This window comes from Pomacea canaliculata, linkage group LG10 (genome assembly GCF_003073045.1).
Source record: "Pomacea canaliculata isolate SZHN2017 linkage group LG10, ASM307304v1, whole genome shotgun sequence".
In the NCBI taxonomy this organism is placed as follows: domain Eukaryota; kingdom Metazoa; phylum Mollusca; class Gastropoda; order Architaenioglossa; family Ampullariidae; genus Pomacea; species Pomacea canaliculata.
Genome location: NC_037599.1, coordinates 14,866,732 through 14,878,650, shown reverse-complemented (window position 1 = coordinate 14,878,650; position 11,919 = coordinate 14,866,732). Strand labels below are relative to the sequence as shown.

Below are 11,919 nucleotides of genomic sequence, written 5' to 3'. Positions count from 1 at the left end.
TGTGTACCACGTGATACGCAATGTGAAATACTCGAATAGGAAACTCCCCTTCCCCAGTCTATTTCTGTTCTTTTGATCAAAATCTTCAGACGATGGGTGTTTTTTATGTGCTGTATATATACTCGTGGTATAGTGCATCAGTTCTGAATTTAAATGTGTTTAAACTTGATACTTCCACTACAGAGGCAGGTAATCTGTTCCATCTTTCTGTTATTCTTTGAGCTGAAAAAGGACGTACTGTTGCAGGTCTCGCTCCAGAACTTAAACCAATTGTAGACATAGTCTCATGTGCTGCAACTGTTAGTGTAAACTCGTGGAATAAAGTTGGTTTGTGAATGTGTACATCTCGAATTCGCATAGGTGTCATCCACATTATCACCAGCCTTTGTATATACGATATTTTTTTCGCCCCATTAAAATGTTTTTTTGCTAGTCCTTCCCAGTGTACGCATTCTGTTTAGTAAGGTTAAGAAACAAGACACAAAGGACTTGATCAGGCCACTGTTCTGGTGTCATTTAAATGACTAAGCAACAATCAGGTCAATGGGTAATGAATTTAAACAATATCTGGAATTGGGAAGTCGGGGTGAAGGGAAGCCAAGTTTGCAAATATCAAGGGAGACAACAAGGACAGGGACTACAGTTGTATGAACTGTGATAGAGTTACCCAACGATGGATTTAAATAGTGTCTGCCAGTCTTACTGGAGTTGAGAACAACTTGTTTTAGGAAAACTCACATTGCGGCTATGGAAGCCATGGTGTACACCCCTCAAAAGTAAAAACAAATCCCAAAGAAACAGATCCCAAACTCAACATAAACCTTGAACTAACCCTAATTCTAGCCCCTTTTTCAGTTTGTAAAAGGTTTTATTGTGGGCCTCCTAAATTAAAGATATTTTTGGAGTTGTTGACACAGTATTGTTAGACATTTCACTGTCATCTTTTCTCTCTCCCAGCTGGTTGACCGTGCACTTTGCTATATTCTAGGTGGGATTATACAATATCAGTAAATAACACCCTATTCAAAGGAATTTCTTGTTAATAAGACTTGACAGCAGTTTGTTGGCTTCATTAATTATCAAGTTGCATTATTATATGTTGTAAAAGTCTAAAATTCCTGACCACATTAACACCACTTATGATCTTTATTTGTTGAATAGAGTGTTATTCATAACAAAGTATGCTGTTTTCTCTTTGATTACTTCTGTATACATAATGCTTTAATTTAGCAGCAGTTGGGACCTCCTTTTTCTGCTCAAAGTCTATGGTCATCTGCTTGGTCAAATTGTGTAGGAGTTTAATTTTAAAAGAGAGAACACTGCTATTTGCTAATTTACTCAGTATTTTAATTCACCATTTTCCTTCTCTTCATTAGATGCTCCTTTACAACCTCTGTCACAATACTTTTCTTTAACACTAAGTGTCAGTCTGCTGTAGGCAAAGTTTTTTTTTAATTTATCTTAGCTATTGTCTTCACACAGTCAGACGAAGATGTAAGAAGCCAAATAAACAAAACCAGGCTTGCATTCCAAACCTTACGACCCTACCTTGGAACTCCAAGGCTTTATCTTTACACATCAAGATCTGCATCTTTAATACAAATGTAAAGTCAGTTCTATATGGATCTGCGACATGGTGTGTGACAAATGCCATCACTAACAAGATACAGACATTCATCAACAGATGTCTGCGTCACATCCTCAACATCAGATGGCCCGAGAAGATCTCAAATATAGACCTGTGGGAGAGAACCAACCTAAACCTGCCAGCCAAGACATCAAGAAGCTGGTGGGGCTAGATCGGTCACACCTTGCGAAAGCGGGCCAACAATTTAACGAGACAAGCTTTGGGCTGGAACCCACAGGGGAGGCGCAGGGTTAGGAGTCCCAGACAGACGTGGAGGAGATCAGTCCACAGAGAGGTGGAGACAGCTGGCATGACATGGTCCCAACTGGAAAGGGACGCCCAGAACCGGGTCTGATGGCGTAGTGTAGTTGTGGCCCTATGCTCCACTGAGGGTGAATAGGACCAAGAAGAAGAAGAATTGTTTTTGTAGATATTTGTTGTCTATGTGCTTGCTTTCATAGCCTTATTATTTTTCTTTCGTGTATATTTATCATAAGCTTTTTTTTCACTCTTAATCTTCACTGCTGTATCTGTGTACACCCACTGAACCTTGCTCTTGTTGTGACAGTACTTCTTTGTTGGAATGCAGGTATTAGAGGCCTTGATTAATTTATAATTTTCATGTCCATCAAATCTGGACAGACAAGAAAGAAATAAAAGACAGAAGGTGGATGGATTTTATGAACAGGTAGTAGTATGAATCTGCTTCCAAAACTATATTTATGTATTTCTTTTCTTTGGATGTTCAGAAATGGTAGTTCATTAGCAGTCTCTAGCCAATGGACATGTATTTTATTCATGCTCCCTGTAATGATTCACAGTCCTGTAGTATTACTTTTGGCCAGTTTCTGATGGCATTCTTTGATGCTGTTCTGCAGACACATCCTCTGAACACCTGTTTCAGAATCCTGTTGTTGGTCCTCCAGTTAGTACCAGCCAACTTTTCATGAAAGATGGTCTCCTGGTAACTCTTCTATTCATCTGTTGAATACATGGGACCCATGTCAGCTTTCAAGTTTAATACACAGGTAGGTGATAATATACTCTTGTGGTATTTTCTAGTTGCTGATAAACAGCTGTTTACCACGGAACGCACAAAATTACTCTCTATATTCAAATTATATTTTTTAAAACGGTAATAAACAACAAATGGAATCAATAATATAGTTATATAGTAGTAGTAGGGACTGGCTATTATTTGCCTAAGCCTCACATCCCTTTTTAAAAGCTCTTGAATATTGGGTTAGGGTAAGCAGATTTCAGTTTGAGTTTTAAGTAGATTAACAATGTATTTTGTTAACCATAAAAACTGTAACATAAATTGTTTGATAAATTTTGGACTAAAATGTAATGTAATAGATATATATATATATCATGTTTTCTGCATCATACTAATGTGCAGCCACAGGGAGTCAGCCATGTAAGCATGAATTAGAATGAGTTAAAAGTCACTGAAACCTCTTTAAACCATAGCAGTGTGCACCCTACTGAAATTAGCGTTTTAAATCATTGTATTTAAGTTATCAATATATTCACAGAAAACATGAGAAAAAAGATGTTTTATAACACTTTTGCTTCCATCAAATCCTCAGAATATGTGCAGTTTCTTTTTGACACAGCATGTGTTGTTAAATTAGTTGCCTTTGGTGAGCTATAGATCATGAACACTGATATAAAACTTTTTCTTTTCATTTTCAGTTTGATGGCTGTATCTATTACTGCTGGAAGAAAACACATAAAATTATCACTTATTCAATGACAATGGATATTCTTCTCGCTCAAAATGAATCATGTCTGACCTAATGACACCATGAAGTGACAAAGCCTAGTTTGGATTTTTGCTTACATTTTGCAACAGTGTTTTTATCTGGTCCATAAAGGAAAAAATATTAGAATTTTATACTTCTGAAGATAAATATTTTGGAATAGTGTTCAATTGCCATTACTCATATTTTCTCTTTTTTCTGTTTTTTTAAGACAAAAGTTTGATCAGATAAAAGTGCATATTCTAAGCATCATCTTGGTGGTTGTACCTATACAATTTCAAATGACTCTTGTAGATATCTTAAAGGCATAAGAATGGAGTGGAAAGCAAAAATAGCTACATCTGTTCTAGATGGATTTCGTCAGTGTTACTCTCAAGATTTATTTACTGACATTGAAATTGAAGTAAGTAAAGCAATTTTTAAGTGTCATAAAATTTTTTTGTGTGCAATTTCAGATTTTTTTCATGCAATGTTCACATCTGGAATGCGTGAAAGTGTAAATGATAGAATACAGTTGTCAGGGCTATCATCTGCAACATTTAGGGATGTTTTGACATTTTACTATAATGGAGATGATAGTGTCATCACACATGACACAGTAGAAGAGCTCCTGCATGCTTCTGGTTTGCTGCAGCTGACATGTTTGCAAACAAGATGTGAAGCATATTATGCCAACCACTTTGTCCCAGAAAATGCCATTGGAATATGGAAGCTTGCAACATGCCATGGATGCATGCAATTACAACAGTTGTCAAAGAAGTTTATTTTAAACAACTTCACAGCAGTTAGTCAGGAAGCAGAATTTCTTACTCTTGAGGCAGACATGCTGGTGGAACTGTTGAATGACAGTGACTTGAAAATTTCTAGTGAGGATATTGTGTGCCTTGCTGCAATTAAGTGGATCAAGCATGATTTGACAGGACGTTCTCAACATTTAGAGGTAATTGTATCTAGTTTATGTCTGAACCTGTTGTCTCCAAACTGCTTTTCTAACTTAGTGGCCTTTGCTAAGTTTACCTGTGCCTCGTGTTCATCGCTTCTGCAGGACTGTCTGGAACGGTGTCATCTCTCTCGGCTGCAGCAAGGAACTTCTGAGGTCACCAGTGGAAGGTGCTGTAGAAACTACGAAGAAATGTTAGTAGTTCTTGGTGTGCATAAGGCAACTAAAATGTTGCCTTCAGTCCACGCTTACAGTTTTTACTTATGCCAATGGTTTAAGTTGGATCCTCTGCCTTTTGATCCAGGTGTAGGATATGCTACTTGTGTGAAAGATAGTACAATCTATATATCTGGCATTTCACTGCGAAAAGGTTATATGTTAAAGTATGATGGAAATGATAACTACTGGATAGAAGTTTCAGAAATGCCTGATCAGCGGCGCTATCATGAAATGGTAGTGCTTGATAATTTTGTCTATGCAGTAGGTGGATGCAACAAACGTGATGGTGCTTTTAGTGTCATCAATCGCTACAGCATAGCAGAAGATTGTTGGAAGTCTGTAGGTCACCTTCAGATGGGTGTCTACTCTGCATCAGCCACAGCCATTGGAGACATTATTTTTGTCTTTGGAGGGAGAGCTCATGGCAGCATTCGCAGACATGAAATTCAAGCATACAATACAAATACTAATGTTGCTACAGTAATTAGTTCCTTTGCTTCACCTGTAACTGAGAGTCGAGCATTGAGTGTAGGTTGTGAAGCATTTGTTGCACTTACAAATGGAACAGTTCTGAAAGTTTCAGAGGATGGTAATATTTATTCTCATGCCACCATTGCAAACTTTGATCGATACAATTTTGGATTTGTTAAAAAGATGAATTCCATCATGGTTGTTGGTGGTGAAACTCGGTATCCATCAGGATGTGGGTCTGGTCATTTTGTGGACTTAATCCAGATTGATCTGGATTCTGGTAAAACTTTTGTGATGAAAGACCATATGTTTGCTTCAGCAAGTGCTGTCTGCTGCTGCATGGTCATTCTACATAGAACAGCTTTCCCTAAAATGATACAGCCTCATTTGTAGTCCCAACTACCAAATTTATCTTTGTCATAAAAACCCCATATTATTTAAGTGCATAAACCAGCGTTTATGTACAGATTTATAGTGGTATAGTGTTGTGTTTGACATTTTCCCCCAATTTCATATATTGTACAAATGTTCTAATTAAACTGATGTGGCATTTTACTTTACTTATATTAATAACTAACCAGGGTTCCTTGCATTGCTCACGTTGATTTTTGTTTCTGAGCTAGAACTTGAATTTTATTGTCAACTTTATATCTACCAATTTATTTGAGTCAAGCTTATTCTCTTTAATGTTTGCATGCATGACATAAGTGTAGCAGAATCAGTAAATATTCTTGCACTTGCCATGTAACTTGCACTCTCTCTTTTGCTTGCTCCCTCCCCTCCCTACCTCTCTGTTTTTTTCTCTCATGGGGTCCCCTCTCAAATAACTGCATCAAAATTTGCTCTGCATATTAAAGTTATACTGCAGTTTTATCTGTGTAGTAGATGGTTTATTTTTCCTTTTAGTTCACTGGTGACATCTTAATATGGAAAAAATAAACATGCTCTGGAGCAACATAATGAACCAAACAAAGTTCATGATCTTTTCCTAAATGAAAGAGTATTCCTATAAAATTTAATCATGATAAGATAAAGGGTGTGAATTTCATAGGTTTCAACCATAACCACAAATAGTGCCGCACTGAGCTTTATTCATAAAATAAAATGTATGTGTGCACAGATACATTGTAATGTTTGTAGTGGGTTTTTTAAATTGTTTTTTACTTGCTTTCTTTGTGTATGTGGATGTATTTGTGCCTATGCACTTATGTACACATGCATGTATGAATGTGAATAAAAATGTGATGTGGAGGCATCTTTCATTCACCTTTTTGTTGTTTTTGAAAGGAGGGGACTTAGAATTAAAAAATAGCTTGACTGTATTAGCTCATGATCAGACAACACAACATCTACACAAAATGGGTGCTGAATATTTCTTATTTTGTTTTGAGTTTTTTTCCCAATCTTTTTGTGACTTGAGCCTCCAGTGCCAATTTCATTGTCTTATGTGCAGCTGTTTTTGAAATATTTGGCACCAGCACCATGTGGCGAAGAATCCTGTTTGAGTGCAGAAAGTGGTACTAAGCTATTTGTGGGGAGCTTGCTGCAAGACATGCAATCAAATTTCCTTAGAAAATCTTTACTCTTTATCTACCATTAATAACTTTAGGTACAAAGTAGACCATATCTATTATGGCTTTAGAATCATTAAACTTTTAGAAATGTTTAGTTTCCCAAACAGAGAATCTGAAAATGACAAAAACATACTCAGTTCACCAATCACGGAGTGGTCAAATGCTACAAGAGATGCAGTATATTTATTGGATGCTAGGAATTATATTCTCTTAGACTTTAATCACATATTAAGTGACCAGTTTTCAAGCTGCATGTGTACACTGCTGTCTACATTGGTGTGTGTACATGTGAACACAGATTTTTTGCGTATGTGAATGCCATGGACTTTTCCTTTAGGGTGGGGCAAGTGGATGCATTATGTTCATCATGACCAAAGCAACAGCACTATTATGACTATAAAGCAACATCCAACATTCTTCTCTCATTTTAACTTTTAATATCTTTCATTGTGTCTGCATGTTGTTTTTCCTGCTTGGTTTGTTCTTGTTTACAACAGTGTATTGCAATATAATTGAAATGTAACTTAAAGTGTGTTACTGTCACATGTTTAAAGATACTTGCAACTGGTATTGTTTTTATCAAAAGAATATCAAACATATTTTATGTATAAACATATGCATATCAATAAATTTTTTGGTTATGTACAAGATTTTTAACTTAATAGGTTGACTATTTTATTGCTTATTTGCTCATTTTTATTTATCAAAATAGCTGTATTATTATATATTATATATAGATTTTAATATTTTCATTACTCACTGGATTACTTAAAGTATTTGTCATTGATTTTGGAACAAATTTAATATAATTTATCTGTACGATTATCACGACTTTGAAACTGTGGTGACTTAAATATTACACAAGAATTTGAAGACAGTAGAGTGTTTTGTTTTTCTAGTTGCATCCATTTTTATGTTGGAAAAATACTAGTGAATGTGAAGTAGAATAGATCAGTTACAAAATTATCAAATGCTGTATGGTTTCTGAAAATAAGAAAGTGCCCATTTAATGACAATTTAAAATTACTAAATAAAAAAGAGTAGTCCTGTAACTTTTTGGTCATTGAAGAGAAATGCAACTGCACTTAAGTTGTACTTATCCTAGATTTTTTTTTTTAATGAGAGGTCTTTACCTGTTCAACTCTTGAATGGACTGGGGAAAGTGTGCTGTACCACATCGGTATCAAACAGCTGGTGTGGGCATCTCCATCCCCAGACACCTGTACTCTAGCCACTCAATTGTTCATTATCCTTTAAAGTTAGGAACAGTGCTAGTCTTGTTGTGCATTTATTCTGCACATATTAATCCTAATACTTAATATATTTAATCAGATGTTTAAATTGAATTAGGGAGCTGTAAACATTAGTTTTTCTTTCTTTGTATAAGATGTGTGCGAGGATTCTTGAACTGGAAAAAATTCACTTGGGGGGTGGGTGGGTGGAAAAACCTACAGATTTTGAGGTACTTTGAAATATGAGGTACTGTTTATGTAACTCCGGGTTTAAGGCTCAATTCAAAAATTGCAAGTTTTTTGTAATTTTGTACTTGTCAAATAACCAAGCTTAATTGTGCATGGTATACTTATTATATGACCTTGAGTTTAGAGACAATTGTATATGCTACTAGTCATTGGGCTGTTCAATAATTTGTGAAATGAAATATAAACAAAAAGATGTATCTAATCATTATGGTAAAAACTGCAATTTCTCTTGTAATCACTTTTGGTAAAGATTTTGAAAGTAGTCTGCACCTATTTAGGAAGATATTTTTCTTTTAATCAAGTATAGGTTTTCTATATATTAACATTACTTAAACTATTTATCAACAATAAAGTAGTGGTATGAAAAGTTATATATGCAATTAGCAACAGCATATTTACTGTCATCCTAACAAAACCAAAAATAAAAGTTTGTCTTATTTAGCACTGAGTTTACCTCCACAGGGAAATGTGCTTTATAAAGTTTATTAGTATAATAATAATTATTTCTTTATGAAAATTTTTTTAGATTTTTCTGACAGCTATAGAACTCACAACTGTTTCCTAAATATAAAAACAAACCAAAAATGCTGGAGGCTAACAGCAGTGAGATAATGATTGATTTTGGCCCATGGCCAATCTATATTTTGTCATTGAGACATCAGTGACATCGTAATGATGTATTAGGAGCACTGGAAGATGACCTTTTTAATTTAGTAAGGTCAGAAGACAAGGAGTGTTTCAGAATGTTATGTAATCTAGAATACCTTGTAAATCTATGTAAATTGTTTTTACATATTCTGAGTCACATTAAATATTATAATTATTATTTATTATGTTTTTAAAATACTAGTCTGAAAATTAAGAGGATGGAAAATGTTTTTTTTTAAATTACTGGCTTATACTCAGTAGAAGATGTGTTCCTAAATTTAAATTAAAAATTTCTAGCTTTTCTTGAGACACAAACTTACAAACATTATCATACACAGAAAGGAATTAAAAAAAACTGCATTTGCTGACCAACAAATAATAGTCCAGCTTTTCTCACGCCAACTTTGCAGTGACAGCACTTTTACTGAAACTACTGAAAGATAATATAAACAGCAAAGTCAATGGCAAGGACAATTCTTTATTTACGAGAGGTAAAATAAGCAAGAAAATGCTTTTTTTCCATTTAGCCCTTGCCCTTTGCGGGGAAGAAAATTAACTACACAAATGAAGTAATTAAGAATTATAGAATAAATTGTAGTAAACATAAAGGAAGGTGAATATGTACAAAAGTGGTGGTTAAGAAAAAAATATGTTTATATCTACAAGGTTTCCTGGAGTTGGCAGGAATCTTGAGGCCTCATCTATGTCTTGAAAGTGTTTAGATAGATGGCGTCGAAAGCAGCTCAGGGAGTTTGATTGCTTAAGATGGAGAGCGAGGTTGTTCCATAGCACGCTTCCTGAGTATTTCAAACTTGATTTAAAAAGGTCTAGTCTAGGAATGAGAATATTCAGTTTCGGAGAGGTTCTAGAGTTGCTGGAGGAAAATAGTAGAGAGAGTCTTGGCGATCGTTTACCAGTCTGTATTTTATGCATGAAAATGCATTTATTAAATGTAAGTCTGCCTTTTAGAAGAAGGACGCCTAGAGAGGTGAAGTCATTCGGGTCTATTTTCAGTTTCAGCAAAACAGCTTTTCCTCTGAACACTTGCTAGAGGTTTCATGGAAACTCCATTAGCGGAGTCCCAGAGGGTGGATGTGCAATCAATGATTGACTGGATGTGGATGGTATAGAAGAGTTTTCTTGTGTGGGGGCCTAGGAAATGTTTAATTCTTGACAGCTGGTAGACTTTCTTGGCGATGTTTTTGCTTGTGGTTGAGATGTGTTGGGACTACCCATGAGTTTGTGGAACTGTACTTCCATTATTGGTTGAGCGCCGATTTGGATGCTCGGAAATGGGGTGGCTAGGTTTTGTCTTTTTTGTCTGGTTGTTAGAAGCATGACTTCAGTCTGGGAGTTGGTGAGTGACGTGGTTTGAATCGGTCCAAGCCTGAAGCTCGTCAGCGCTCAGCTGTAGGAGGGAAGCAAGTGGCTCAATCTGTGGGTGGTATGCGTGTATTGTGGTGTGGTCTGCAAACATTTCACAAGATTGGGATATTTGGAGAGAAAGATTGTTTATGCATATGGAGAAAAGCAGAGGTCCTAATACTGACCCTTGAGGAACACCAAATTTAACTTCAAGAGGATCAGACAGTTGGTTGTTTACAGCAGCTGAGTTCGATTCTCAAGAAAGGAGGTAAGGAGTTCGGTGCTGCTGGTGCTTAGTTTATATAAAGTTACTTTTCTGATAAGCAGATTATGATCTATAACTTCAAAGGCTTTGGCAAAGTCAACAAATAAGGTAGCAGAGAAAAGACTGTCATTAATATTATTTAGCCATTTTTCCACCATAGATGTAAGTGCAGTGTGGCAAGAGTGACGAGGCCTAAAGCCAGATTGGTTTGTATGGAGTTCGTACCTTATAAAGTGCTCTTGCAGGTGCTTATGAATGTATTTTTCTAAGGGTTTTGAGAAAGGTGATACGATTGAGATTGGACGATAATTTGTAGGGTCACTTGGATCACCTGATTTATGTATTGGGATTACTTTTGCTTGTTTAAGGTGTGTTGGAAGATAAGATTTATCAATACAGAGGTTATACAGGTAGGTCAGGGTTTCAGTAACGGCCGGTGCTGAGAGTTTTAGTATTTTGTTGTCGATGGTGTCTGGTCCTTTGGTGTTAGTATCTTTGAGTTTGGTAAGTGCTTTTTATTTTGTTCAAATGATAATTCAATGATGCACATAATATTTTCATACGTGGTTTATTTAAGAAAATCATTATAGCTCCAGATTATAACAGCTCTCCATAACATTTATTACACTGTTGGCCTGACAAATTACCTTCATCACCCCCTTCAGGACTTTCATTTTGCTTTTGTGGCGTAGACAGAAGATGCAGCTGCTTTGAAAACAGCTCTGAACTGTTTACATAGTCTTCCTCCTTCACCTCTGTGATACTGTAGGAGGTAAAGGTTATATTCTCTCTGGCCAGCTGACCAACAAGATGGAAAATAAAATTCATTACACTACAGTGTAACTCCAAAGCAAAAAGAATGCTTGACAGTCATTGCCACACCTAAGCCTGAGCCAGTAAAGCACCAACATGTAATGGTGCAATAATTACTTTTGCAATAATGTGCTGATCCTGAAAAGAAATTTATTTATAAATGAAGACAATAGTAATAAAAAATACAAAATTTGTAAAGTCCACACTCACACTCAGAAGGAGTATGCCCTTAGAGCTTAAGAACAAGAACGAAACATGGACAGCATACGAGAGACAGGAAAACAAGCAAATAACATATGAGCTAAAAAAGAATAAACAACCGTCTAAACAAAGAATAAAATCAAATACAAAAAACACAAGGAGGAACCAAATAACAAGAACAAGAGCTGAGAATAACATGATATTGCAAAAGGAAGGGTGTGAAAGGAGGACTAGCATTATGGGAAATGGTGTTAGGAGTAATGTTTACAGGCAAGGCACATTTTCAGTGCACATTTAAAGGATTCAATCATGGGTAGGTGGCGGATATGGAAAAGGAGAGAGTTCCATTGTTTCGATGCAATTTAACTAAAAATCCTGTGGCCATAAGATAATACAATTTGGTACTAGAAAGCACAAAACTAATAATTATCAACATTTAAGGTCAAGAGACGGGTACAGGAGCCTCAGAGAGAACGAGACCCAACGACCTAGCGAGAATCATTGACTCCTCTAGGTCTGCGCATGAAGCAAAGTGTCTTTATGGTCTGT

At 35.9% G+C, this 11,919-nt stretch overlaps 1 protein-coding gene across 3 annotated transcripts; it reads left to right on the top strand.

Annotated features, from left to right (window-relative positions):
- The first annotated feature begins 31 nt into the window (after positions 1–31).
- LOC112574573 (kelch-like protein 23) lies at positions 32–6,285 on the top strand. Of its 3 annotated transcripts, none has more exons than XM_025255745.1 (3): positions 32–189; positions 2,532–2,655; positions 3,326–6,285. In XM_025255745.1, exon 3 carries the CDS (start codon positions 3,707–3,709, stop codon positions 5,414–5,416), a length of 1,710 nt encoding a protein of 569 aa, XP_025111530.1. In that variant the 5' UTR covers positions 32–189; positions 2,532–2,655; positions 3,326–3,706; the 3' UTR covers positions 5,417–6,285. The 3 variants fall into 3 exon arrangements, with proteins under 3 accessions (XP_025111530.1, XP_025111529.1, XP_025111531.1); XM_025255744.1 differs by having other exon boundaries at positions 2,506–2,655; XM_025255746.1 differs by lacking the exon at positions 32–189 and adding an exon at positions 1,967–2,315.
- Positions 6,286–11,919: the final 5,634 nt, after the last annotated feature.